The sequence below is a fragment of the Amyelois transitella genome, chromosome 16 (genome assembly GCF_032362555.1).
Source record: "Amyelois transitella isolate CPQ chromosome 16, ilAmyTran1.1, whole genome shotgun sequence".
Taxonomy (NCBI): domain Eukaryota; kingdom Metazoa; phylum Arthropoda; class Insecta; order Lepidoptera; family Pyralidae; genus Amyelois; species Amyelois transitella.
This window is the reverse complement of record NC_083519.1, coordinates 8,133,288-8,160,882: the sequence shown is the minus strand read 5'-3', so window position 1 is coordinate 8,160,882 and position 27,595 is coordinate 8,133,288. Positions and strand designations below refer to the sequence as shown.

The 27,595-nt window shown below is 35.8% G+C and overlaps 3 protein-coding genes across 5 annotated transcripts; 1 reads left to right on the top strand and 2 right to left on the bottom strand.

Annotated features, from left to right (window-relative positions):
- Window positions 1–338: 338 nt before the first annotated feature.
- On the bottom strand, window positions 339–12,731 carry LOC106129654 (peroxisomal N(1)-acetyl-spermine/spermidine oxidase). 2 transcript variants are annotated; one of them, XM_013328261.2, is made up of 7 exons: window positions 12,599–12,731; window positions 4,460–4,630; window positions 3,601–3,816; window positions 3,060–3,267; window positions 2,322–2,515; window positions 1,504–1,872; window positions 339–1,015 (listed from the first exon to the last, which is right to left on the bottom strand). In XM_013328261.2, the coding sequence occupies exons 2-7, from the start codon at window positions 4,621–4,623 to the stop codon at window positions 769–771; spliced, it is 1,398 nt and encodes a 465-aa protein (XP_013183715.2). In that variant the 5' UTR covers window positions 4,624–4,630; window positions 12,599–12,731; the 3' UTR covers window positions 339–768. The 2 variants fall into 2 exon arrangements, with proteins under 2 accessions (XP_013183715.2, XP_013183713.2); XM_013328259.2 differs by lacking the exon at window positions 12,599–12,731 and adding an exon at window positions 5,603–5,707.
- On the top strand, window positions 9,993–21,934 carry LOC106129656 (uncharacterized). Its single transcript, XM_013328265.2, has 4 exons — window positions 9,993–10,731; window positions 17,968–18,053; window positions 19,011–19,335; window positions 20,004–21,934. Exons 1-4 carry the CDS (start codon window positions 10,175–10,177, stop codon window positions 20,107–20,109), a joined length of 1,074 nt encoding a protein of 357 aa, XP_013183719.2. The 5' UTR covers window positions 9,993–10,174; the 3' UTR covers window positions 20,110–21,934.
- Window positions 21,052–27,075, bottom strand: LOC106129655 (survival motor neuron protein). Of its 2 annotated transcripts, none has more exons than XM_013328263.2 (7): window positions 26,895–27,075; window positions 26,552–26,699; window positions 25,699–25,875; window positions 24,924–25,112; window positions 24,503–24,615; window positions 23,545–23,693; window positions 21,052–22,785 (listed from the first exon to the last, which is right to left on the bottom strand). In XM_013328263.2, the coding sequence occupies exons 1-7, from the start codon at window positions 26,934–26,936 to the stop codon at window positions 22,758–22,760; spliced, it is 846 nt and encodes a 281-aa protein (XP_013183717.2). In that variant the 5' UTR covers window positions 26,937–27,075; the 3' UTR covers window positions 21,052–22,757. The 2 variants fall into 2 exon arrangements, with proteins under 2 accessions (XP_013183717.2, XP_060804420.1); XM_060948437.1 differs by having other exon boundaries at window positions 24,503–24,617; window positions 24,941–25,112.
- Between the last annotated feature and the right edge of the window lie 520 nt (window positions 27,076–27,595).

The window sequence follows — 27,595 nt, the reverse complement described above, 5'->3', positions numbered from 1 at the left end:
CAAAAAAAAATATTTATTTATATATAATTTAGCTTTTAGTTTTAGTATCTAGTCACGTTGCAATAGAGTTGCAGCGACTTGTCGCATTGCGATTAAATTGCAAGGTTAATTCAAATTGAGTTGCAGATTGCCAGTGCATTATTGCAGTTCACCTCACTAAGCGACCGGCTAAATCGCTGCGACTAATCGCTACGACTCATTGTTCAGCGTGTATAAGAAGCTTGTTAGTGCACTTTTTCGTGTTAGATTCAATGATATGAAATTGAATGTTTTTATTGATTTACAACTATTGTCGTAAATATTACAATATTTTAATTTTTATAATGAAAACAGTTCAATATGCTTGCTGAATTTTTATTTTACAATCTCCACTTTTTTTAAAATATAAATTATGTATATTGCAATAAATTTTATATAAAAAATACAAAGTCATAAAAGAATATATATTATTATCTTATTTTGGTTAGCATTGTGTCCTGGAATTCTCAAGAAAACTTAACTATGCATTGTATAAGAATAGCTCTAATTTAAATTGGATTTTTTATATTTTTTGGACTTGACTATATCACATCGATAAGGCAATTATTCATGTTTTATTGACTTAATGCGCATATTCCTTTAAAGACATGAAAAACATGAGTACCAAAATAATCAATTTGCCGTAAAAGTGGCAAGCAGGTCTGAGACTGTACAAAACGAAAGTATAATTTTCCCACTCCTTTTAATTCTGTCAGTAGCCAAGCCAAATATCCTTTAATACTTCGGAATTTAGTAGTTAAACTTCTTAAAGGTTTCGATGAGTCTGTCAGCTTCTCTGAATCCAGCCTCCACGGCGCCATGGACCGCATTGTGTCTTCTATGGGAGGTGGCTTCGCCAGCAAAGCATACGACTGGAAAACCATTGCTTCTGTACAGGGGTTCCCCGAGAATTTGAGCGCTGCCGCCATTTTCTTCTGTACCGACGCTCCGGTATGCGTACGCGCCTCTGATTAGAGGGTTTAAGGTCCATTGTGTTCTGTAAGAGATGGTTAAAGTATTTATTCAGTTATCAGTTTATATATAGAGAAAAATTTAAGTAACCATTGAATAACGTTCTTCTTCCTCGTGTCATTAGTCCCAGTTACATCCTCACCTCTCTGGAGTGGAGCCCGGGGTATGCCTTTGACCATGATCTTGGATTTGAGTTAAGTTTTTACATAGGTTATGATTAAATAGTTCTTAAGAAAAGTATTTTCCAGCAGACTTGAGAGAGGAGACAGCAAAGGGTGACGATTTATTTTCTCTATTACTATATATATGTACCTATATTTCTCAATTCTATCGTTAAGCCAAACAGCTGAACGTGGCATATCAGTCTTTTCAAGAGTGTTTGCTCTGTCAACCCCGCAAGGGATATAGCCGTGATTATATGTATGTATGTATTTATAGAGACTAGACTAGATGAAGTAATTCCGATTTTAAATTGCCTTGAACCAAACCACATAAACTACTTTTCTATCATACCTCAAAATCCTCTTCACAGGTGCGACATCAAAGTCCTTAAAAACCACCTTCAACAGTTTCTTGATCCCGGCCTCCACACCTTCCAAGCTAACCCTTTCCATAATTTCTGCCCCTGTATCATAAATCCATGCGAGCAATAAATTAGGCTGGTGAGCCACTGTCATCAAACCATAGATTTCAGTGACCCATTTTTCGTCCTCAGAAAACTTCGCTTTATCTTCCTCTCTCCATATTACAGCGTGGTAAGCATGCTTTGGGTACCAAGGTCTTTCGAATTCAATGTAAATTTTGCCCAAAAGACAAACTTCGAGGTTTTTTATGCTGTTGACTTTTTCGGCGGGCAGTGGCGGGTTGAACATTGTTTGGTGCCTGTAATTTGAAAATAGTTTTTTTTACATATAGTGTTGATTAAATCGTAGAATAAGTAGGCAACATGTGTTGAACATAAGGTACATTGCATGTGAGCTGATGAAAAACACAAAGGTAACGATATTTGTAGATTACCCAACATACACTTGACTGGAAGAAATCCGTCACAGGGATACCTAAGTCCGCCCTTGTGCATTGTTATTTTTAATGTCTTTTTATGTAGGTACTACAAAAACATTGTTATGTACAATGAAGTATTTACAAACAAACAAAAAATATATGTGTGCCAGCTGCTTGTCTTCCGCGCAGAAGTCAATCAAAGTGCATTATAAAGACTTATCCATAGCATAAAACCTGTTACTGTTTGAAGCTAAAAGCTTTACGTGGCCTTAAAAATTTTCTCTTTTGAAAAAAACAATTCTGATGGCAATAGATGAAGACATAGGTACCTCTCCTTCAAAGCCGCTACGGACACCGTGACAATGACACTCTTGGCTGAATACAGGCTGCCATCTTTACATTTGATCTGCACTAGCGGATTGTCGTTGTCCACCCCGGTCTGGGAAGACCATCTGATGCTCTCCACATCCTTATTCAAATGGATTTCTACTGGCACCTCCTTGGATGGGTCTGGGCATTTGTTCTGTAAATGCGGTAAAAACTCAGATGAAAGTAAGTACCTATAGCTTGGGTTATAGAAATTAAAAGAATTTTGTTGAAATGTAAATAAGTCTTAATTCCACTTTGGTCACCTGAGTTTAGTTATCAAAACTGGTAAATTATGAATACGTATAAACTGTATGCTGTATGAATGTGGATGAAGCGAAGGAAATATGCAGAGATCGTGGCAAGTGGAAAGAGGTAGTCTCTGCCTACCCCTCCGGGAAAGAGGCGTGATTTTATGTATGTATGTATGCTAATATCAGCAAAACAGCTATGCTGATCAAACAACGAAGACGGAGGACTCTAGGTCAAACACGAACATTTTAGCGTAAAATCGCAGATGAAGCACCATTTAGTGGATGCCGATTACTCGCCTCTAGTATACGTTTTATGAAAGAGATATATATTTACATTATCATTTCTTTTTCATATTCGATAATCATGTTCGAGTTAAAAATAACCTGGAGACAAAACGTGCGATAAATTTTCACCTAAATGGCGCTTTAAACATTAAATCTTCATACCAGTAACACGTCTATGATAGTCTGGTATCCTCTCCCCTTCCAAGTGATCCACACCTCTCCCTCGCACGGCCAGTTTTCTTCTAAACCCTTCAATGACGCTCCCTTGCGCGGGTCCGTCTGACCTCCGAGACGGTTGCTATGTTCGTACCATTCAATGAATGGTCCAGCTAGCTCAGGTTCACTTTTGAGAGTTGCGTTGGTTGTTTTCCTAGAATTTTGTATAGTAAGTTAAACATACTTGATATAATTAAAATTATGCGGGATATTCTTGGAGTATGTAGACCATTAATAACTAAGTAGGGCTAAACACAACGTCATCATGCACAAACGCGTTGTAGAAGAAAATGCCGCAGTAGGTCGGTACGTCTAAGTTCTTTTATGTAGTTTGAAAATTAATAGGTTACTAAAGGTTTTTTTTATGTAAGTACCTAATTATTAAATTTTTAAATAGGTACAAGAAGTATATCCGAGTTTTGTTTGGGAATAGGCTATGACGTAATAAGAGACAGAACAATTTGATAGAAAATAAAGGTTTACTCACGCTGCCCTTATACATTCAGAAATAGACTTCGTATTATTCTTGTCAGCTCTGTTTATTTCTCCAGCGATTGCTGCCGCCAAGGAATCTCCTTTCTTTGCCTCCAGTACTTCTCCGTTAGATAAAACGTATATATTCTCGTGGCTGGACTCTGGTTTAGCGAGGAGGCCGAGGGGTTCTGCAAGTTGGTAAACTATGTTGCCTTTCTCACCATGACACCTGAAAGCAAGGGTAAGGTAATATTTAGCTGTTGGTTAATTTCTACAGAAGAGTTACAAACACCTTTCATTCCCCTGTGCTTTGTGGTTCTCGGCACTTTGGAATAGGATCACTTCATCTCTTTCTCCCACTTGCGCAAGAGAAAATATTCCTTAACAACTCATTACCAAACACAAACGGATCTGGGAAAGGTTTTCTGATTAGATACTGATATACGGATAGACGGGAAATGTTTATCTCTAATTTTACGGCTGACTTCTTAACAAGCAGCTCTCAATCAACGTTGTTAGCTCCAAACGGTATTCTACAATTATATTTATTTATATCTACATACACATATTACGCCTATTTCCCGGAGAGGTAGGCAGACTACATCTTTCCACTTGCCACGATATTCATAACTCTCTTCATGAAAGCTCGTCGGGTATTTTTAACCTGACCGTTTGCCAGAACGTCTCCGATTTGATCAAGGTATATCCGTCTAGGCTTTCCTAATACACCAGTCCCATTCATACTGTTAATATTCTGCCTCCAATCCTGTCTACCGTCCAAACCACCTTCAAGCCTGCGTGGTGCAGTCGACGAAAGAAAACACACCTAAAAGTAAATGGTGGTTTGAAACCTATTATAACTCGCGTCTTACCAAGCAGCACCAAGATCTACATTATTTTCTCCAAATGGAACGGTATGTATCCTGCCTCCAATCCTGTTTGCCACTTCTAGACCTAGCGCCTTCAGGCCAGCGTCGTGCAACCGACGCAAAGCCGCGACGCCTGACGCGCCACATCCAATCACAACCACGTCCATTAGTTTGCTGAAAAGTACGTTGAAATTACTAGTAACTAAAAGTTCAATAGTCAGCGCTATGAAGATTTTGTAGGGAGTTAAAAAAGGGTGTGTGTGGTGCGCTGTTAGAGAGCAATCTCTAGAGCGTCGGCTCGTCTAACCGGGAGGTCGTTAGAGTCATGGGTGGTGACTGGGACAGTTGTAAGCCATATGGGTTTACGGCTTGTGGTACGAGGTACGGCATTTTCAGCTGTCATAGTGATCTGGACAAGCATGTTAAGCAATGTTGCTCGAACGGTAATGAGGCTAGAAAAAAAGCGTGACGTACGAGACACAGATTCCAATCGTACCGCGCTTCGTACTATTGGGTTATATTATCCTGGAGACGTTGGAACTAAGACGGGACTCGCTTCGTGAAAAAACCAGAATAATCCAATCCAGAATACGTTTATCACCTCAAGTTCTTTTTATATGATACTAGCTGTTCTAGCAAACGTTGTTTTGTATTTTGTGGGTATGAAAAATAGAAGTAGGCCGATTGTGACACGAGAATTTTATATATAAGATATATGAAGAATGATGACGAGTGATCCGTACAATGCTGTAAAGGCTACACACAGTCTATTTTTAGATCTGATGTAAAACTGAATACATAAGTTTTTAAATGTATACGTTTGTACCTATGTCGAATAATGTGGCTTTCAAAAATAGGTAGGTAATTTGTTATGAGCGGTGAAACCAATATACCATTGTTCATAACTTTAAACATTACATACATTATTGTCACATATTATTTATGCGAAAAGTTGAAATATGCTTATCGGATAAGATTAATAGTACCTATAAGTACGTATTTTTCAGAATTCCATACTCTATACCATATGTTAAAAAATCTCAATTGTTCTCATAAAATCACAGGAATGAATAACTGTATCTATTTCAGTAAGTACCTATCACACAAACATTTTTATAAGAAAATAATTAAAAAAAAAATACTTACGCCACTGTTAAAAATCAGAAAAACGTGTTCACACAATGACAAAGAGAATCGTCTGAGTACTATCTTTTATTTTGTGACCCGTTATGTCATAGATAAGGGTTTGATTTGATACGAATGAAAAGCGTATTTGAATACTCGAGGTGATATCTCGGCTATAATAGTATGATTGGCTTTGTAACTGACCTTGTTGGAGTGATAGGAAATGGCGATGTCGTGTAAAAAACTTTGTAGGTATATCTAGATAGTTTTATGTTTTTTATAGTTTGTTTAATACAACACGGGTGTTGGTTTTGGTTGGTTTCTGGCTACTAAATTGTCTGTAGCCATTATGAAGTTCCATTACAAAGGAACACTGTTTTTGGATAATGGTATGTTGTTTATTTGAAATAGGTTCATAAGTAGGTACCTACTGATTACAAATAGTGCCCAGAATGAGTGGCGTACTGAAGTCGTATGAGATTTTGTTATCTCTTTAGTCAAAGGAGGAAGTCAATTTATTTTAGTTAACTGAAATTTTGTTCTGTTATAAAACCTCCTGACTGCCCAGGTCACAGATAACCCCCAATAATCGATAAACCAGGTAAAGCCTAGCCGTTCTTCTTCAAGAGGAATAATACGAGTATAGGCTAGACCTTTAAGGGTAAACTAGATTTTTTTATATCTTAAATAGGTACATATATACACATACTCACGTCTATATCCCTTGCGGGTTAGACAGAGCCAACAGTTTTTGAAAGCCTGATAGGGCATTCAGCTGTTTGGCTTAATGATTGAGATCGTCAGAGAAAAGAAGATCCTATAAGAGCCTTAGACCTTTAGTCGCGTTTTAGTCGTTAAAGGACATCCATGGGAAAGTGCTGGAATATTTAAAAAGAAGCGTTATAATAAGAAAGGAAGGAAGTTTTTTGAAAATTCCCTCAGAAGCAACGTGGACAAAAGCATTTGATAAACAATGTAGGTACCTACCTACGAGTATGTACCTATATATCGCTTAGAACGCAAGTCTAGAATCAAGAAAAAAATCAGCGAAGAAACGTCGTCAGTACCAGATTAGTTTTCCAGATTAATAAAGTTTTTCCATGCACCTCGGGTAATGAGCTGAACACTAGACTTGCAACATTCTTGCACTAGCTGGCAACGGGTCGCATCACTATAATGACCATAAAATGGTAAAATAAAGGACAAAATGTTGCAACAAATATGTGACGAATTTAGAAAGCAACGAATTAAACTTTTGCAATAATCTGGGCCGTGTGGATCCCGGCACCAATATAAAACAAGAATAGGTCTACTCCATCTCTTTTCCACAGACGTCGTAATTAAGCGACTAAGGGATAGGCTTATAAACTTGGTATTGTACTTTTAGCAATCTGTCTCTATTTCAATCTCAGTTTTATCATTAAGTCTAGGGTTGCCATCTCTAAAATTTGGAAAACCGGACAAGACGCGCGAAAACCCCGGATTTTAGAGTCCGAAAGCCGGACATGTCAACAAGATCTTTTAAACATAGATATACAATGCAATAAAATACATTTGAAAATGTCATAAATCCCTTTTTTTATTTATTCATTATTTTAACAACACAGAATCATATTACAATTTGTTACAAATTGTTTATATAAATCAGCTGTTTTAACGGTGAATATACTTGGTTCGTCGGTTGATCGTAGTGTGCGAGTATAGACAGAGCGAGACACGCATCTCGCGGGCTGGCCAAATTTTTTTTATTTATTAATTTTTAAAATCCTGGTCTATAAATGAAACCTTCCCCGGACGCTCCCCGGATGCCCTCTAAACTAGGACAAATCCGGGGAAACCCGGACGGATGGCAACCCTAATTAAGTCTAACAGCTGAAAGTGGTCTATCAGTACTTTACGACTGCTGGCATTGTCTACCCCGCAACGGATATAGCCACGACTATATGTATTTATGTATGTAATTCAATAGATAACCCGTTGAGAGATAACGAACAAACAAATAAACTCACTTTCGCGTTAATAATATTAGTTAGGATGAAAAACTAATAATTTATAAGTCCCGAAATAAACCATATGATTGTCACCCCACGCTACAGGAGATGCAAGTTTTTGCTATACAGCTAGTCAGCGGACATCGTCCTTTTATATAATCTCTATGTTTACATTAGTAAGACTGGCATTCGGTCGCGATTTCTTTCGTCTTTACAACCAAACAACTAATTTCGGTTCGAATTCCCTAACTTTTGTTAATTTGAATCTGAATTAATATTAGTCTCTTATGGTGAGGGAATGAGATAAGATATAATGAGGGAGACATCGCGAGGAAACCTGCATATTAAGTTACTGAATGTGTTATCTTGAACCAAGCTGGATTAAACTAGTGAGAAAACCTGCATATTTAGTTTACTGAATGTGTTATGATGATCTAAGCCGGGTAATTGTTCTTTTATTGGCAGGGGAACCGACTTCAAACCGAAATAGGAGCCACATTAGAATTTGTCACTTTTGACTATGACAGAAGGAGTTATGAGAAATGAGAATAACTTTTGTAAAAAGAGAACCGCTCTAATCGATATTCTACTTTTTCGAAGTCGGTCTAATTTGTAATACCTTCTCCTAAGTGTGACAAACACTTTTCTCAAAACCACATCAATCTCGGTTCAGCGAAACGCGAGATGATCGCGGCCAAATATACATACATACAGGTCAAATTGAGAACCACATTCTTTTTCTGAAGGCGGTTAAAAATACTCATTTCTTTGCTACTGCATTCTACAAAATTTTGATAATTTTTGTTTGAGATAATGTCCACAGATTGAAAATGTTACAATATCATATTTTTATTCATAATTAGTTTAATTGCAAATTGACTTTTTAATTAATGGGAACTACTAAAGCACTTTTGTGTCTGTATCTATTGCATAAATAACACATGTTTATTGATAATATAAAAAAAAATTGTAACATGATTTTAATTTTAGGTAGTTATCAACATTTTCTTAGTGTTTAAGCATTTCGAAAACACACTTCTCATTAATTAGTCATGTAATTCGACACAAAAACGTCAAGTCTCACCGCTGATATCAAATTTTGCGGTTTACACGGAAATCCTTGTAACGAGACCTTGTCCTTCCGTTAGTGTGGGTGAGTATTACTTCATAATATGGTAATATGTTATTTAAATCTTAATAACTATAAATCTTTAATTTTTAAAGTAGGTAAACTAACAATTTTTGCAGTTCAATATTGAATTTTTTGTCATAAGTACCTACTAAGGTCAAAATAGGTCGCGTTGATGTCTTTTTGGAGGAAATATGATTTTTTATTAGTTTATTATTTATTTATTGCCAATCAGGCAAGCTAGTGAAATAAAGTTATGAGCATTATGTTAATTCATTGATTTTAATGCTGACATTGAAATTATTAGGTTTATAGATTCGTAGTTTTTGGTATAAATACTAACAATAAAACTATTTTATTAAATAAATTAAGTATTGAATTTTTGCTCATGCTTACCAATAATTGTAATCAATATTCGTATAATTATCTAGATCTTTTGAATTCACATTATTAAGTACCTACATCTGTTAGGGATAAAAAATAACCAATGTGATCTTTCAATGTAATAACTACATCTGAATATTTGACATTTAGTTTGTAACCTCGCGACTGGTTAGCTAGATAGATTTGCTAAAAGGTGTGTAACAAGTTTGAGTTCGGATGGTAACTAGTTCTATAATGAGTCTCTAGTTCTGAAATAATTAATTATCTGTTTGTTTAGGCAGCTGTATATTTGATAAGTCTAGGTACAGTTGAAAAAAGCAATACAATATTTATTTATGTAAAGTATGAAATACTAAACTCATCTAGGTATATGTTGTACTTATATGTATGTTAAACATAGAGAGTACGCTTAGCTGTAGTTGTTCATTTTATAAAGTAATAGTTGTAATTTTATAATTGTAGCTTTTATTTTAAAGTTTGTATAAGAAATAAATATAATAATTTTAGTAACCGGTACATTTTATTGGAAAATCAGACATTAGTACCTATATTTTCGAAATGAACTTGTTTCGAAAGTCTCTGCAATTATTCCATTTCACAACAACTTAATAAGACCGCTACCATACTTTTCTTCCTTTTACAGTGAAAGTAAGCGTAATTTGTTTAATCAATAAAGATACATATGCATGGCATGCTTTCAATTAAATTAAATATTTACATCCAACAACTTGTAAACTAACTGCTTTACCGAGTATATATTTTAGTTAGCAATGTAGTATGAATTTGTTTTGGAGCTATCATTGTAAACATATTCATTGTCTCGCGTGACATTATTCTATTGTCGGGGTAGGTAAGGTAAAGGTGATCTCCGTCGCTGAATGCAGTTCGCCTCTTGCACCGGCCTGACTGACATAATTACGCGCGGGCGCAGGTAGAGCGCCGAGGGGGCCTACTATTGCCTACAGCGACAGTCGAGAGGCATTCGTCGAACGAGCGGCCGCGTCGCGTCTCACAGTGCAGCACCTAAACCGGCCCGAATGCCGGAGAACCAGTCGGGAGGATGGCGGGCCTCGGCGTGAGAACTGCGACATGTTGAAGCATGCGCAGCGGCCGCCGGCGGCGAACGATGCCGACCACCGCTACCAGAACATGCCGCGGCGGCCGCACCACCACCTACCCCTCAACGTCTCCACGCTCGACTCCTCCAAACATTCCGTCGGGGGAACTTCGGCCAGCGTGAGCCCTGGCGCTCAACCGCCAGTCAACACCGCTCCAGTGTCCGTTGTAGCACCAATACCCGTCGCTTCACCTCCGAAGATCGCCAACGGAAATGCCTCAGGGGCACCTTCTACTCGAACGCAAACAACAAGAAGCAAAAGCCAACGAGCGGCTACGGAGGAAGCGTTGACTTCTTTAGCACTACTGTGCCTCATCAGTCTACTCCTGGCTTTGCTAGCCTTGCTGTTCCTGCTCAAGATATCCGCGCCGGCGACGACCGCCCCCGAGGAGTTTGCAGTGGTTTACGAAGTGACGTTAGCATTGTGTGCGTTGACACTATCATTGAATCTTTGCTGTCTTCTTGTTTGTGCAATACAGTTCCTGTTCGCTGTGAAGTTGGTTCACTCTCCTTCGGCGCCGAACGGCCGGTGAGTTCGCTTTTTATTTTATATCTCTTACCATTCGCGTATCAATCACCTTGCGGTTTGCAGCCTCATGGGCGCGCCTTAACCGTTAAGAATGCCTTGAAACTGGTTTACAGATTTCTTTAAACACGCAGACTAGTTTGTGTATACAAAATTATCTGTATCTGTTAGGTTAGTTCTCCGCAACATCTCGCTTCGTACGCGGCATGACGAAAGCTCTAAAACCAAACAGTCTTATCTCAATTCAGGTTGCGTCTTACACAACACATAACTGTAAGAAAACATCAAGTTTTCGAGTTGTTTATAATAATTATGCCTACGTTGGACATTACAACGCGTGGCAATACCTAACATGCTTTAATCCCTGACATAAATAATCCAATTACACTAACTAAATTTGTTAGTCTTTGGCATCAAGTGATTACCAAGGTAACACGATATACCTACCTACTTTACGCTGATATGAAATGCATACGCATACATAGACAGTCAGGGGGACTATTGATCAAAGCGGTAGGCAGAGGCAGGTGCTAACGGTCTCGTGTGGCGGTTATTTGTGAATGGTTGATAAAAAAACGCAGCTCAACGCGAACGCTTGATAATTCGCTCGCACCGGCGCACGCGCCTCTATTATTTGTTATCAGAGTTTTCGTCTTATTACCATAATCGGCTTCGTATGGCTAACCACGGATAAAGTTAAGATATATGTTCGTTCTGGTGTTTGTTTCACGCATTATGAAATTTTAGCTTTTAATTTATGTTTACCGACGATGGAGTTCCAAAGATAAGGATTTCGAATTTCGATGTCCAATTTTGAAATAAGGTTCGGAAAAAAAAATTAAAAAACATAATGGGAACATATTTTTTTTCCAAGCTAAGTGGTTTATTACCTCTTCACACTTTATTTACTGTGATAACTAGGGGTAAGTATTGTAAACAACTGTGAAGGGATTTAAGGTACCTTTTTCCAAAAAAGTACATTCCCGTGGTATTTACAATGAGCAAAAATGTACATAAAATCTAGTCTCATAGAAATCGCAATATTATATTTAAACTATGGCACATCTGCTATCAATCTTTGATGCCGAGGGAGCGTAGACACCTGAACTTCCTTTTTCGTATAGATTATTCAAACCACAGAATTTTTAATGTCTGTCAAAGCCGTAATAATGGCTGTTATGGACAGATTTAAACTTATAAAAACCATACATTTGCACAAAAATAACTTAATTTAGAAGATAGATTTTTCTTTTCCACACCCGACAATACTCGTATGTAAGCAAAAATTAATAGACAAACAAAAAAATCTATTTTTAGCATTTATCATATCAGTTTGGACTTATACTTTTAAAACCATGATAAATTATATGTGTTTCTGAAATTTAAAAATTGAGATTCTCTCAAGACTTCTCTCAACTATTTTTATGTTTTATAAAATTTCACACTCTTATCCTACGAAAAATATATAAAAGACTTCACAAAACATTGAAACGATGTCGTGGTATGTCTAAATTGCATGCTTTTACGCCGTACGTAGGTAAGTGCCTCTAGGTTGGAATTCGTAGATTTTTACACAGACTCTATCTATCTTTGATTGATTTTTATAAAAGTCTTTAAGTTATTTGTTTCAGATATTTAAATTAGAAACCAACCTTTAAATTTATTTTATTTGTAAGTGCTTGATTATATAAATTTTAATTTAGTTGTTGCACAAGTCTGAGGTCTTTTAGATTAAGTTTACTTCTTTCAAGTAAATATCTATTTTGTTTAATTTAATTCCACACTTTCTTATTCCACTAAACAGATTTAACAAAACATCAAAATGACGCCGTGGAATGCCTAAGATTGCATGCCTATACGCCGTACGTACCTGTAGGTTGGAATTCGTAGATCTTTAACACACCGTGAACCGGTTACGCCAGCTGGCACTAAACTGACGTTTGGCGGGAACTGGCAATATTTATTTAAAAATGTTGTTTGATAATAGCACTATCTTATCAACGATGTCTATTAAATTGTTACTGATAATGAAGATTTTGTGTGATCGTATTCGTATCATAGATTGATGATCGTTTTTGTTTTGCTCTATTTTCTATTCATTTAAATCTTGACTGAGCCTTTGAGTTGTAATGAAAGGTGGTCGAAGAGTTAAGGTGCGACTAAAATGTGCAAGTAATACGTGTGGGCACAAGTTCAAATCTTACCTGGGCCATGCACCAATTACTCTTTTTTTGTGTTATGTACATTAGTTTGAGTGCTAGCCGATGCTGAAACCTGCATATTCAGGCAACTGAATGTGTAGCTATGGTCCAATATGATTTAGGTTCCCCAGCAAAGGTTGCTATGGTCAGATGTCGCTTCGTCGTTTTGTAAAAACCTGATTCATCCAATCCAGTGGTGAATATGCACCCGGGGCTCCTCTCCAGGGAGGTGAGGATGTAACCGGGACTCACGCCAGAAGGAAGAAAAAGCTACAATAGACTAACCTTTAAAATATGATATACAAATCATTTCTATGCTTAAATGCTACGGACTGTACAAACATTTTAGGAAGTTTTTAAGCTTGTAAAAAAGCAAATGTGCGAAATATCATTAAGATAGGTTCAGTATTTACATACCTACATACCTACCTACATATATTCACGTCTATATCCCATGCGTGGTTGACAGAGCCAACTGTCTTAAAAAGACTGATTGGCCACGTTCAGCTGTATGGCTTAATGATAGAATTGAGAGTCGAATATTGACAGGTTGCTAGCCCATCGCCTAAAAGTGAAGGCATCATTGAAGCCCTCAAGGATTTCCCCCGTTTTTTTTCACATTTTCCATTATTTCTTCGCTCCTAATAGTTGCAGCGTGATGTTATATAGCCTAAAGCATTCCTCGATAAATGGTCTATTCAACACAAAACGAATTTTTCAATTCGAACCAGTAGTTCTTGAGATTAGCGCGTTCAAACAAACAAACATACAAACAAACTCTTCAGCTTTACAATATACTAGCGACCCGCCCCGTCTTCGCACGGGTGCAAAATTCGGAAAAAATTATACATAAAAACCTTCCTCTTGAATCACTCTACCCTACCTGTTACAAAAAACCGCATCAAAATCCGTTGAGTAGTTTTAAAGATTTAAGCATACAGACAAACAGACTAAAATAGCGACTTTGTTTTATACTATGTAGTGAAGTGTGTATTTAATTCAGGTCGAACTTGTCTCTTGTCCCCGCATCCTATACTGGTGTGGGTTTAGATTCGGTCAAGCGTGAAGAGCCGTTGGCACATGTCCCACAGGTGGCAAAGTCGTTGGGACAACTCTAATACTACCTTGCACGAAAACTAAGAATGTATTCAAATGTACATACATACATATAGTCACGTCTAAATCCCTTGCAGGGTAGAGCCTTGTAAAACTGATAGGCCACGTTCAGCTGTTGGGCTTAATGATAGAATTGAGATTCAAATAGTGACAGGTTGCTAGCTCATCGCCTTAATGAAGAATCCCAAGTTAATAAGCCTATTCCTTAGTCGCCTTTTACGACGTCCATGGGTCTGTCTAGACCGTTATGATTTACTAGATACATACATACATAAAATCACGCCTCTTTCCCGGAGGGGTAGGCACAGACTACATCTTTCCACTTGCCACGATATGAATATAGACGTGATATATTTTTGTATGTAGGTACTTTTTATCCCGATTTTTATGGCGTACCTATGCCTAGCTTTAAAATTAACAGCCAAGAATTTATTTGGGAATATTCTGTAATGAGAGGAAGGTAAAGATTTACGCAAGATTACGCAATTTGGTCGACCTAAAGAAAATCTAATCAGTGTTGATGGTATAAAGTACAATTTATTATCAACTAGTTGTTGCCCAAGACTTCGTATGTGTAAAATTTTTATTTCATAAATAAAATTGGTGAGAAATATCTAGTTTTCTGGATGAGTATTTTTTTTACGATAAATCTTCTAAATGGTTTACATGAAACTGCAGTAATACCTATAGCTTAGTCTAGTTTTAATTTCTAGAGGCGGATAAAGTCGCGAGCTAATATATTATTTTGCCTACAAACAAGTATTATACTACTAGTAAGCGTTCATTTTCGGTCTCTGTTTGGCTCAAATTTTAATGTCCAAATTCATTAGCCAAACCACCTTGTACTCGTAGAGGCAGGTGTAAGGTGCACTTCGATTATTTCACCAAGAATATTAATGTCTAAACAAGTTAAGATGTTATCAGGACTACAATCCCTCAGTACGAAATTGTGTATTTATTTTGTTTCGTAGTGACTCATTCTGTTAGGATTATCTATTAGGTGCTTACTGTTATTAGATTGTGATGATTAACAAATTTATTAATAACACATCTTATCTTCACGATTATTATAATACTTACAAGATTAAAATGGCTTAAAAATGATAACGAAATATAGGAGCAATTGAGATAAAACTTATTAAAAACTGATTCAATCATAATTATTATGAATCTCAGAAAATTATGTACAGTGGGGTACGTATTATATAAAAGTACCTATACTTTTACCACTTCGATACAACATAAAAAAATTAATTAACTTTTATGTAGAAACTTTTGTAGTTGATGCTATAGGTAAGTACTTAGTTTTTTTCTATATATGGTTAACATGGTTAGTCTTTCACTTTCATAAGGTACCTAATTGCAGTGAGCGACTAATACTACTTCCAATATAACTATCAATAAAAATACTTAAGTGTTTTTTTCCTTTTACACACTTATCAAATTGCAATTTACCTTACTAGGAACTGTAGAGTTATATGTCTTTTAGTAGTTAATCAAAATATTGCAAGTTTGTAGTACAAACCTTTGGTATGCGGTCGAAATCCTGTCAGCGATTTCGACCATAACATACCATAAATCAGTTTTTCGAGATAGGATCAATTCTCAGATAGAGATACCTACTAAGTTACCATAATTTATTATCGTTTGAGAATAGAATCCTTAATTATACATCTGATTCTCGCCTAAACGAAAGGACAATAATCGCATCTGACTTGAATGAATGAAATTTTGTTAACGATTATAAAGGCATCAATCTATCGGATGAAATGATCTTACCTTGAGAGGAATTTCACGAGGTGATAAGACAACTACCAGTTTATTCTCATTAGACTGGTTCAACCATGGGTTCAAGTCACTGACATTAGACAAACAATAGTAAGTACAGAAATAAAGCCATACGTCATCTTTACAAGCGTTCATAATCTATACGTTGTACAATAAAGGAGTAAAATAGTGTGTCTGGCTCAGAACTGATGCATCAAAAGAACACTCACATCTCTGAAACTGCTTAACGAATTTTAATAATTCTTGTTTATTCTATATTTTCCTATTAACTCAGGGAAACGTGCCGGCTATTATTATTTTTTATGGCTGGGTTTTATGTGGCTCAATCGTATGGTAATGGAATCCTTGGTCTTATGAGGATTAAATAGCGGGCACCAGCAAGTTTTAAATAAAATTTGATGATTCAAAGGATGTCATTCAAGCATCTTAATAAAATTAATACCTAAGTAACTCTGCACTCTTTTCTTTTAGTACAATCGACGAGGAAACCTTCATTCGTTTGTTAACTCATGCCTATAAACGGATACATACATACATATAGTCACGTCTATATCCCTTGTGGGGTAGACAGAGCCAACAGTCTTGAAAAGATTGGAAGTTTAGCTGTATGGCTTTATGATGGAATTGAGAATCAAATAGTGACAGATTGCTATCTACAAGAGGCATCCCAAGTTTATGAGCTTATCCCTTGGTCGCCCTGTACGACATCCATGGGGAAGATATGGAGTGGTTCTTTCTATAAACGTATACCTACTGAAATAATACGTCATCATGTTGATCCCATAAGAACTAAACTTCTTTCTGTATTTAAGATGTTTTGTCACTCAAACATGTTTTATAGGAAATTATTATGAACTTCATTACAGCATCTCGCAGCGAGTTTATTAATTTTACTACCGCCCTCATCTTATAAATGAGATGAAGTAAAAAATCTCTATAGAGATGAACCACGGAAATCAATTTTCCGATGAAGCTCTTATAGAATACCTTTTTACGTGATACATCAACATAAGTAGTTAACTAAGTACTATATCTTTCATACGTATTATATGTAATTATTTTTCTTTTCAAGTCAGTTAATGGATCTTACATATCTTGTTATCAAATCGTAAAACTCACAAAGCACTGAAGTACAGAACATCAAAATGAAATGTATCGTTCAGAAAAATAACAAACCATAATGATCTGGGGATAAACCTTAAAAATAAATTATATATTTGTTAGCTCTCGGAACTTATTTCTCAATTTTTATATTTAACCAATGGGAGAACTCGTGTCTGATTTTGTAGAAGGAGACAATTGTCATATTTTCCAATGCTTGGTAACTCTTAAAACATTGACGACTTAATGCAATATCTGATCAAAATATCAAAAGAACATGTCAGAGGTACAGTCGTCTGCAGAAAAAACATGACCTCCTTATCAGACAGACCTAAATAAAGGAGGGTCATTTTTTTCTGTATCCGACTGTAAATTCACTTTAGATTACGCACAGAATCAAGTAGTTTTATGTAAGCGATGAGATCGTGGTATCTTTTGGGAAGGAAACGCACCTTTTGTTAAATGGTTTAAGCTTTTAGCACTATAAGGATAATGGAATTTAAATGGGTTTTTAATATGTGTTACAATCTGCAGACAATACCTATGTACGTAACGATGTCACAACAGGTTACTCGTAACGGTAACCACAGAATTGGTAATAACATTGAAAGACTATAAAATACACGTACGTACACGACCATCCTGATTTTACCACAATACCACAGTTTAGAACTGAAAAAGCAATGGATGATCTAAACTCTGTGAAGAGAGCTTACGCTTGTCTTATTGAGTAATTTCTTAGCAGCCCAGAGACTGCCACTGAAAAGTCAGTCTTCTCTTCCTCAACGATTGTACGTACATCCTCACCTCTCTGGAGAAGACCCGGTGTGCGCCTTTGACCATAATCCTGGATTGGGTAAGTCAAGTTATTACACGAAGCAACTCCCATCTGGCCACCGTAACTTTTGACAGGGGAACCTTATCCATATTGTCATTCATTACACATCCAGTCGTCTGAATATATAGGTTTCCTAACGATATTTTCCTTCTCACCAAGTATTCTAAATATTTCATGGATTTATAATTATTTCAGAACAAATAAGTACCTTCAAAAGTCGGCCGTGACGCGAGTATGCGCAGTGGGCGGTTTCTTCATCTCAATACCAGTGTTTCTAACAGGTAATATCATAAAATTATGCATTTGATGAGTTATTTGGTATTAGATAGATGTGTAGCTACTTTCGCACTACCAACAATAATTAATACTTAATTTTTAATGTACTTTTATGTTTCCAACTGTACTTATCTTGCATATGTGTATAACACTAAATGTGTGATGTACTGTATAACACTAAAATTAAAAACAATCTCAATAATAACGGCAATTCCATCTCTGACGCCGGTATCTCATTATTATCAACAACACAACTCTAATTGCACAATAATGTGATGAATTGAGCAATATTTAAGGTTAAAGATTTCACTATCGATGTTAAATTTCTTGTGAGGGTACAAATCATATTGAACCGTGTATTATCATGGTGCAATATTTAATTTTTAGATTTTGCTGATATCAAAAATAGCCTTATTTTTCTAAATCGTTTTGCCCGCTATACAAGTTTTACAAGGATATTTTCATAGAAATAAACTATTTTTATAAAATTAGAGTTTTACTATCACCTTCACTAATAGTTTATTTTGTTATCTACTTAACCAATGTTCTAGAAATTTTGCGTGCTATAATAAAGAATCTGGAGAAGGACTTAGGGTAGGTACTTCTCATCCCTGTTCACTTTGTAGGTGGCGCTAATTCGCGCGGGCGAAGTAGTGGGTAAAAGCTAGTAAGCTTATAAATTATTTTTGTAGAAATTTTCAATGAACCTATTTTCACCGGATGCCTGCGTTTATTAAATCTATTATTATAAATACTCAAAGACCTGTGTAGGTATGCCAAAGAGTAAGGGCAGCTTCCTAAAGTACCTACATAATTTTGGTCCAAAATAAAATTTTAAATTAATTAATATCTTGTTCTTTTAAAGTTACAAATTTAAGTAAGTTAAGTACATAAAATATGAACAATTTTAACAATAACTGATTTCAGACAAGATTTTCAAAAAACATTCTTTTCTATTCCAGGAATAATCTTATACACGTTCATCCAATTCCACTCAACCCCCGCGATTGTAACGTCAGTCTTCATCGGAGTGGGGATAGTTTTCTGCGGCTGCGCAATGGTTCACAACGTCTTCGTGTGGCAGAAAGAGAAGACGAATGTCGTCAAAGCATTTCGGGCGCAAGAAAATGCCGCTTCTAATTTGAACACGTCAAATGGAATGCTACTAGGAAACGGACACTTGAATAATACTGGAGTGGGGGGGAATTTGAGTTTCCACAGCATAAGTGGGGCGCCGTACGCGCATCCGATTACGTTGTTGCAGCAAGGAGGCCCTTATATTATCAGGTGAGGATTGCGTGCGCCGTGTGGTTCCCGGCACCAATAAAATAAAGAATAGGACCACTCTGTCTTGTTCCCATGGATGTCGTAAAAGGCGACTCAAGGATAGGCTTATAAACTTGAGATTCTTCTTTCAGGCGATGGGCTAGCAACCTGTCACTATTTGAATCTCAATATGTTAGCTTATCAGTTCTTTCAAGACTGTTGGCTCTATCTACCCCGCAAGGGATATAGACGTGATTATATGTATGTATGTAGGTGAGGATTTTATAAAGTCAAATGATTTTGAACGCAAAACGAAAGCTACAGACTGTATCTAAACATGCCCTGTATCGTGTGGTTTCCGGCGCTTTAGAACAGGGCCGCTCTATCTCTTCCGTGCCTATCGTAAGAGACCAAAGAGTAAAAAAAGTCAGGCCACATTAAAACTGACAAGCTTGCAACAAGAGAGTAATGAATGTGGATGAAGCGAATGATGCTTGAATTGTTGCAAGTGAAGGTGTAGTTTCTGCCTACCGCTCCAGAGTCGAGGTGTGATTTTTCTTGTTTAATCAAATCAGGGACGTCCTGGCAAAAATGTGATCGAGAGTTCACTAAACCGACTATAGTCTCTGCCTAACCCACCAGGAAAGAGATTTATGTATGTATAAAAAAAATGTGTCTATGATTTCCAGGCCTCCCACGAGTACTCCTCCGGGCGAAGGAGCCGCGTCGCCAGGAGTTCCGAACGCAACCGTCGACCTAAGCCATGATACACACGAACTCAGCACCTTGGTCTGAGTCGTGTTGTGTTGCCATTATCTCATAATAATAGACTCTTCAATTTATCACATTCAGGAATTAAGTTTCAAGTGTTGTAAAACTAACTCTTCCTACCCTTGATCATAGCCACGACACGCATATTCTCAGCACATTCTGAGTTATGAGCAGTGTAGTGTTGCCATTGTCGCGTTATAATGCGTTGCCTTATCAAGTATTAATTTATACACATTCCGGAATGAATAGCTAGTTATAGTTTCGGTGTTGCAAGACATCTTATCCACCGTTGACATAAGGACTAGGTTATTGTGTTGCCTTTATCAAGTCTTAATTGTAACCATGGAAATAATGCCATACTAGAAAACCATGTATAAAAATTTGAGACTTCTACACATTCCAAAAAAGTGGCAGTCTAGTTTCATGTGAAACTGTTTCTTTATTGCTTATATCTGTGACTTATACAATGAGAAATATTGTAAAAAATGTTGTTGCAAAGTTAATTCTAGGAACTTAATGTTCGATCACACAAATGTATACCTTTGGCATAGATTTTTAACATTTAGCTAGTTCAGATGGTAAATCACGATCATAAACTTATTTAATTTGAAATATTTTAGAATTTTTTGTGCCGGCATTAATTAAACAAAGGCAGTTTGCTGAAAAATAAATTTATTAACGTATATAACAGATAATATTTACAAAAGTTAAACTTAATTGTAATACCAGTTCCTTCAGGATAATGGGAGTGCAGTCGCTGTATTACACAAATCGACATACTGTTTTTAAGACTCACAATGCCGTTAAAAAAGAATTCAAACCAAACAAATTCGTCCGTCGGTTGGAAAATGGATCTTAAAGTAAAAAAAAAACAAAATCTTCAAATATAAATACGAGTTTAACATTTAAGGATAGTGTGCTTTATTGCAATACGTTAAGAGCCGTTTTTTGAAAGGTAAACCAAGGTATTTGACTACCATGTTAATATTGTACAGTTGTTCGAAGGCTACACAAATAAACATACGCTTATTTACTGATATACACGTATTCAGATCAATAATTATCATGCACGTACTAAAATATATATACTCAGGTAGATTATGTAACGGGCTTTTTAAAAGTACCTCGGTTTTATATATTTGTGTTACTATGATCGTCATGGACAGGCCGGCGATTCCTACAATAAAAAACCGTTACGAAATTGGTTTCCCAACGAGTGAAAAACCAAGTCTGAACTAAATTTAAAATCTTATTTGTCTCGTAAAGTCACGAAGGAGCATAAAAGCGCCTAGAACGAAATATTGTAGTAGTTTATTTGTATATTGCAATACTTGTAAATATTGTTATTTAGACTATGTTCTTGTCGGCCAAGACATTGCCATGTTTAGCTAAGTTATTTAATTAAACCTAAGGTTTTTCAAATTTTGTGTACAACGTATAAGTAGATTCAGTCAAGGAGATACGATGTTACCACTTTATAAGTTACACCGATGTCGCTGCGCAGAAGTCTCAATTTATATATGGCCCGAAACATTTAAGTCTATAGAATAGCATAGAATAGATTTATTTTCAAATTGGATACAAGGTAGGTCATTTGAACCCGCGAACTGAACTGCACTCTATTATGAGCGAGATAGCAAGAGATTTTTTGTTTTTAGAATTTGAATTTAATGTGCTTCTAATAAGGTCGTTATTGAATTTTCATTCGGTTTGATTTGGCGGTAGATAGCGCTTTTCTGTGCCACCGATCGACGCGACTTATAAAATTGGTGGAACTATACATTATTCAAAATGCAGTGACTAAAATATTTGTTATTAATTTGTACCCACATTATTAAGATGAATAACACATATTTGCATAAAAACTATTTAAGGGTTTTTTCGTAACTTTGCTCAGTATCCTTGACTGAACCTACAACATTAGTACTTTATAAATTGAACCTTATGAACACTTCAATATATTTTAACTTGCTGTTTAAATTTGTTTTGGTGTTATTTCACGACATTTTGTTAAAAGCATTTCGAAATAGCTGCCACTCCATTTAGAAGTCGGGTTGCACTGATTTCATGTATATTTCTTTTAAAATATGTTTTTTTACTGAATAACTTTGGGACATCATCATATACAATCAATATTCCATACAATATCCCACCGCTTATGAAAACTTCCACAAATTAACTCCATTATATATCTCACGATGTATTGATATTTTTTATGATTCTATACGAATTAACGGTACAAACGAGTACCTCTTTTTGAAAGGTGGTTAATTTATGAGGCACTTGTTTAAGAAATTTTTTCTTCATAAAATTATTGTAAGCATCTGCCTGATCGTAAAAAATATAGACGTGAAAAATAATTTTATCCTAGTAATATAAAGATTTACGAAGTAGGAAATATGTCAAACATACTTTGTCAAAATTGAATTATAATACTGCAATTTAATTGTATAAAGACTAAAATCATAAAAAGAAATACATAAGAAAATGTTATAAATTATATAAATTGAAAACCATTTTAAATATCGACATGTATATTTTGTACATAGAATACAACCAGGAGGCATGAAATTATTTATTAATATCATAATGTACGTAGTTCTTGTGAGAGTAAAAATTTAAAAAATTAAATTTACCCTGTTTTTTTTTATACCAACAATCTGATTGTTCATCTATTTTTTCTTTCCATTTTCCTTGGATCTGAAAAACAAACATAAAATAGTGTAAGTGACAATATTTCTATTTTTGGTGGTAGAGCAGTGCCCGTTTCAGGTACACAGGTTCGAATTCAATCGAACATTAGTTTGAAGGCTAACTGTGCCATAGAGAAAACGCGATGTTTTAAGTAATGCCCAAAACTTATGGTTTTATGTTGCATGTCGTCAGTCAGTCACTCACTGACAAATAAACTTTAAATATTATTTGTTCAATAGAGGATGAATGGAAATAGGGTGACAAGAAAATATACCGCGCCGTGTGGTTCCCGGCACCAAAAGAAAAAGAATAGGACCACTCCATCTCTTTACCACGGATGTCGTAAAAGGCGACTACGGGATAGGCTAATAAACTTGGGATTCTTCTTTTGGGCGATGGGCTGGCAACCTGTCACTATTTGAATCTTTATACCACCATAAAGTCATACAGCTGAACCTTTCAGACTTTTCAAAACTGTTGGCTCTGTCTATACCACAAGGTATATAGACGTGAAATATGTATGCATGTAAGAAAATAACGAGAGTGTAAATGAAAACAGACATGCCTTGTTCAAACAGGGGATGTCTTGGTGAAAGGTCAGGTCAAGAGTACTATCCGGCGAGCTTGCCTGATTAGACATTCATAAGAATGTCCATGAAGCGAAAAAAGTATGGAGGGATCGTGGCAAATGGAAAGATGCAATTTCTGCCTACGCCTTCCGAGAAAGAGTCCTGATTTTATATATGTTTTTTTCCTAAAAATTACCTTTTGAGTCCTTGGTACAATCCCGCATAATATCCACTCATGTACCAGGTGATCAACATTGACGACATTATTTGCTCCTCTGAATCCTTACTGGAACAAGGGAACGCCACTGGAGGTGGTGGGGGCAGCGGCATGTCCTCAAAGCCCGTCTGAAATTAAAAAGCTTTATTTATTCCTAAAGCTAGGTAGACAGAGTCAACAGTCTTTCAAGGCCACATTCAGCTGTATGGCTTTATGATGGAATCGAGATTCAAATAGTGACAGGTGGCTTGCCCATAGCCTACAAGCGGGATCCCAAGTTTATAAGCCTATCCCTTAGTCTCCTTTGACATCCATGGGAAAGATATGAGGTTCTATAAGTGTCAGAAACCACACGGCAACATATATAATCATGAATCTGTTAAAGCCAAACGTGACCTCCCGCGTTTTATGATTACTATGTATCCCAACTGATATTATAAATGCGAAAATAGGTTTAGTTTGTTTTCTCAACACATATTATCTCCTAAACTTTTGATTCTCCTTTTTTGCGTATATATAGTTAAGAGTCTAAGTAAGAATATTTGAAAAATATAAACTATGCGCTTGTCTGTGTCACAGCAGATCCCAGGTTCGAATCAGGGGTGTTGTGTATAATATTTGCATCCACATCCACAAATAATCAATGCCGGTGTTCGTGAGGATATAATGTAAATGTAAAATAAAACACGTCATGATAAGTAATATTTGGACGGCGCCGGGGCCGGGGAATTGGCAATAACCAATATCAGCGAACACATTTATTACAAGTTCCGACGCTTTTGTTGTGGTGCATCATTTGTTTTATTTAAATAAATCATTACGCTGCGGATTGAGGTTTTAATTCTTCAATTTATATGAAATCTTTAACATCCACATCCCCATTCGCATCCGTGGATGTGAACTGGGAACAAGCCAAGATGAGAGAGAGCGTACTTACGGACATTAACGTAGACAAGTCGGGAATTGGGAACGGCATTTCTGGCCGATATAGTTTCTTGTTTTTGGGCTGCTTTTTCTTTTTTGGAGCTTTTGAGCCTTTGCTGGATGCGTCTGAAAGTAAAAAAATACAGAAAGTGACAGTGAGATTCATATAGTGATAGGTCCTATTCTATTTTTTTTTTATATTGGTGCCGGGAAACGTATGGCACTAGTGTGTAATATAGTATAATGTATTTATTTATTTATTTACTAATTTATGTACACAGAAAACATCGAGACTGATAAACACAAGAAACAAAATTACAAAGGTTCTGCTTATTTCAAAAGAAATCTCTTCCAGCAGACCCGAGATAGGAGACATGATGGAAAGGGTGACAGGCGTGTACTCCACTCACACAACTAATAATGTAATGTAATACCTGTGTCCCTGGTAACTTCCTCTCCTTGCTCACTGTTTCCTGTAAGGCTTCCCGCCTGCGAAGACCGACTCATGTGGCTATTGGATTGCTCGTCTAAAGCCAAAGCTTCCTCCATTTGCTTAGCCCGAGCCTCTTCACCGAGTGAAGGCTTTAGTAAACGGTTTGGCACAGCTTCTACATTATTGTAACCTTAAATTCAAACACAACAATATTAGAAAAACACACCAAGAACTTTGACAAATATTTATTTCATTTAATTTAAAACTATGTATAGTATAAAAATGTAGAAAAAGGTTGATTTGATTTAATGCCATATAACATACAAATGTTTGTTTGTGACTCTTTATTGCCCAAAAATACAATACAGTAACTGGAATTAAAATATAACAATACAGTACAATGGTGGACTTATCCCAACTGGGATTAGTTCCAGCCAACCAAATCACAATAGAAAAAATCCAATAAAAAGACAGCGCAGATAAAAAGCATAATTTAACCTTACCCCATTCCTTTAATTTAAATACTACTTAGCTTAATATTGCAACTGGCAATACACTTAAATTATGGTGGTTATTATGTTTTAAATTCACCGCTACTTCTGCACATGCACTTTGGAAGCGGTAGTAGATATAATTCGTTTTTAGTATTGAGGTGTCAATAAGTGATACTTTTATGCAATTTTGAATATAAAGCTTTCAATTCTATATTGAGAGAGTCTGGTTTAACACAAACTACCTCCAAAATAAAATAAAGAAAAGATAAAAAATGTTTTTACCTACAAATTTTACAAAAGTGGAATTGGTATTACAAGGATACAGCACGGTAGCTTCATACTCTTGGCCGTCCTCCTCATAGATAGCTCGGCATGGAGTGTCAGGCAAAAAATTTACATTCTTTTTCTGATTGTGAGTATTAGACTTGGACTCCTTTGCTTTTTTACTTGGGGAGCTTCCTGAAACAAATATTTTTTACATTTAAAACATATTTACAGCAACTACTTGATGACTTTCATGATATAAAAATACTGGCCAAGAAGGAGTTGGACTCGCACATGAAGATATAAAAAATTGCAATTGTTGTATAAGAGAGATAAATGTTTTAATTTTATTTAGTTATTTATTTTTGAAAGGTACCATTTAACTAAATATACTGTTGTGCATCTACCAGTTACCGTTATTAATATTGGGCAAAAAAATACAGACAAAAACTTTAATTGTATGGAGACCTATTTTTTAGTTCTAGCAGCCATGGCATGTATGCCCTGTAGAATAGGACCACTACATCTCTTTCCCATGGATGTCGTTAATGGCGACTAAGCTTATAAACTTGGGTTTCTTCTTTTAGGCAATTGGCTAACAACCTGTCAACTCAATTCAATCTTAAAGCAATAATAGCTGAAGAAATCTTTCAGCCATTCGAATCAGTCCACCCCTAATAGATAAAGACATAATTATATGTATTTTTGTTTTATTATTCACAACAGAGCTTATAACATTTAGGAGTCATCATTTTTTTATTGTTACTACGAAGAATCAGTTTTTTCTTCATATTGTTTTTTCATATAATATGTATTCATAACAGTCATTAATTTTATTAAATATTTGTGTTAGATAAATATTTTCATTTACCTGATTTGATTTTACTTTGAGAATTTGTGGCCATAGCAATGCGTTTGGCGACTTCAGCATTTGCCATTTTTAAGGCTTTGTCGTAAGCGTCGTTGAGTTTCCGATCATCCCAAATGTCCTCGTCGCCTTCTTCGTCTTCCCCATCAGACTAAAAGGAAGGAAAGTAGTTACTATAAAAATAAACATCACTATTCACTAGTCTATGACACAAATTATATTGTAGTTCTAAAAGTTGTAGACAGATCTGTTTCCTATTTGAAATATTGGAAAGATAGTTTTCTTACCAGTGCCAAAGCCGGAGCGAGTATGTTTTAAAGAAGACTTAATGAAATTGTGTACTCACGTTATTCCTTTCTTTGACGTACAATACATCACGTAGAGACATTTTGTTGGCTCTTTGAATTTACAATTTTTTATTTTACTTTTATTCAAACTACTTTAAATTTATTTGATTGATGAACTCTGTCACAAGATCAACTAAAATTTAACTCTGCTCTGCATTCTTGATTCTTTCTTTAGTTGCTTTGATGCTTTGCTTATTTTTTTTAAACTTATCTATATAGTTTATTCCCACATTTTATTTAGGAGGCTAAGGGTAATAGACCATGCAGCCAAGCCTTTTGCAAAGTATATTGTAGGTCCTTGAAGAAGAAACAATGAAGACCTATCAGGTCTACTCTTTAGTAATTGAATATCAAAGAAATAGTTAATTTTTCAGTATTTGTAAAAATAAGTAGCTCTTTCAGTTGACTTGTCACCGAAAAGGAACAAATAAGGCCTAAGAGGTCAAGTTTTATCATAACAGCTCTTAAGACATCATAAGAAACAATAAACTTTTTGTATTTGTTGTGTCGATCCCCAATGTCCATCCTAAAACATATACAAAATATTTTTTTTATTTTCAATCAAACTTACATAAAAGTATTTGTCAAAAATTCATTAGAAGGTTTTAGGCATTTAGGATTGGATAAGAGTTGTTGAAGCGATCAAAAAACAACCACACTCCGCATTATTTCAGTGTTCTTTTTCTTCTTCGCCTCTACA

Coding starts and splice junctions, on each gene's coding strand:
- LOC106129656 (XM_013328265.2), top strand. CDS start 10,175: ATGTTGAAGCATGCGCAGCGGCCGCCGGCGGCGAACGATGCCGACCAC. Junction 10,732..17,967: donor CCTTCGGCGCCGAACGGCCG/GTGAGTTCGCTT, acceptor TAATTATTTCAG/AACAAATAAGTACCTTCAAA. Junction 19,336..20,003: donor GGAGGCCCTTATATTATCAG/GTGAGGATTGCG, acceptor TATGATTTCCAG/GCCTCCCACGAGTACTCCTC.
- LOC106129654 (XM_013328261.2), bottom strand. CDS start 4,623: ATGGACGTGGTTGTGATTGGATGTGGCGCGTCAGGCGTCGCGGCTTTG. Junction 1,873..2,321: donor GTAGCGGCTTTGAAGGAGAG/GTACCTATGTCT, acceptor TTCAAATTACAG/GCACCAAACAATGTTCAACC. Junction 1,016..1,503: donor CCTGTGAAGAGGATTTTGAG/GTATGATAGAAA, acceptor CATCTCTTACAG/AACACAATGGACCTTAAACC.
- LOC106129655 (XM_013328263.2), bottom strand. CDS start 26,936: ATGTCTCTACGTGATGTATTGTACGTCAAAGAAAGGAATAAC. Junction 24,616..24,923: donor GGAAGTTACCAGGGACACAG/GTATTACATTAC, acceptor TTTTACTTTCAG/ACGCATCCAGCAAAGGCTCA. Junction 22,786..23,544: donor TTGTACCAAGGACTCAAAAG/GTAATTTTTAGG, acceptor TTTGTTTTTCAG/ATCCAAGGAAAATGGAAAGA.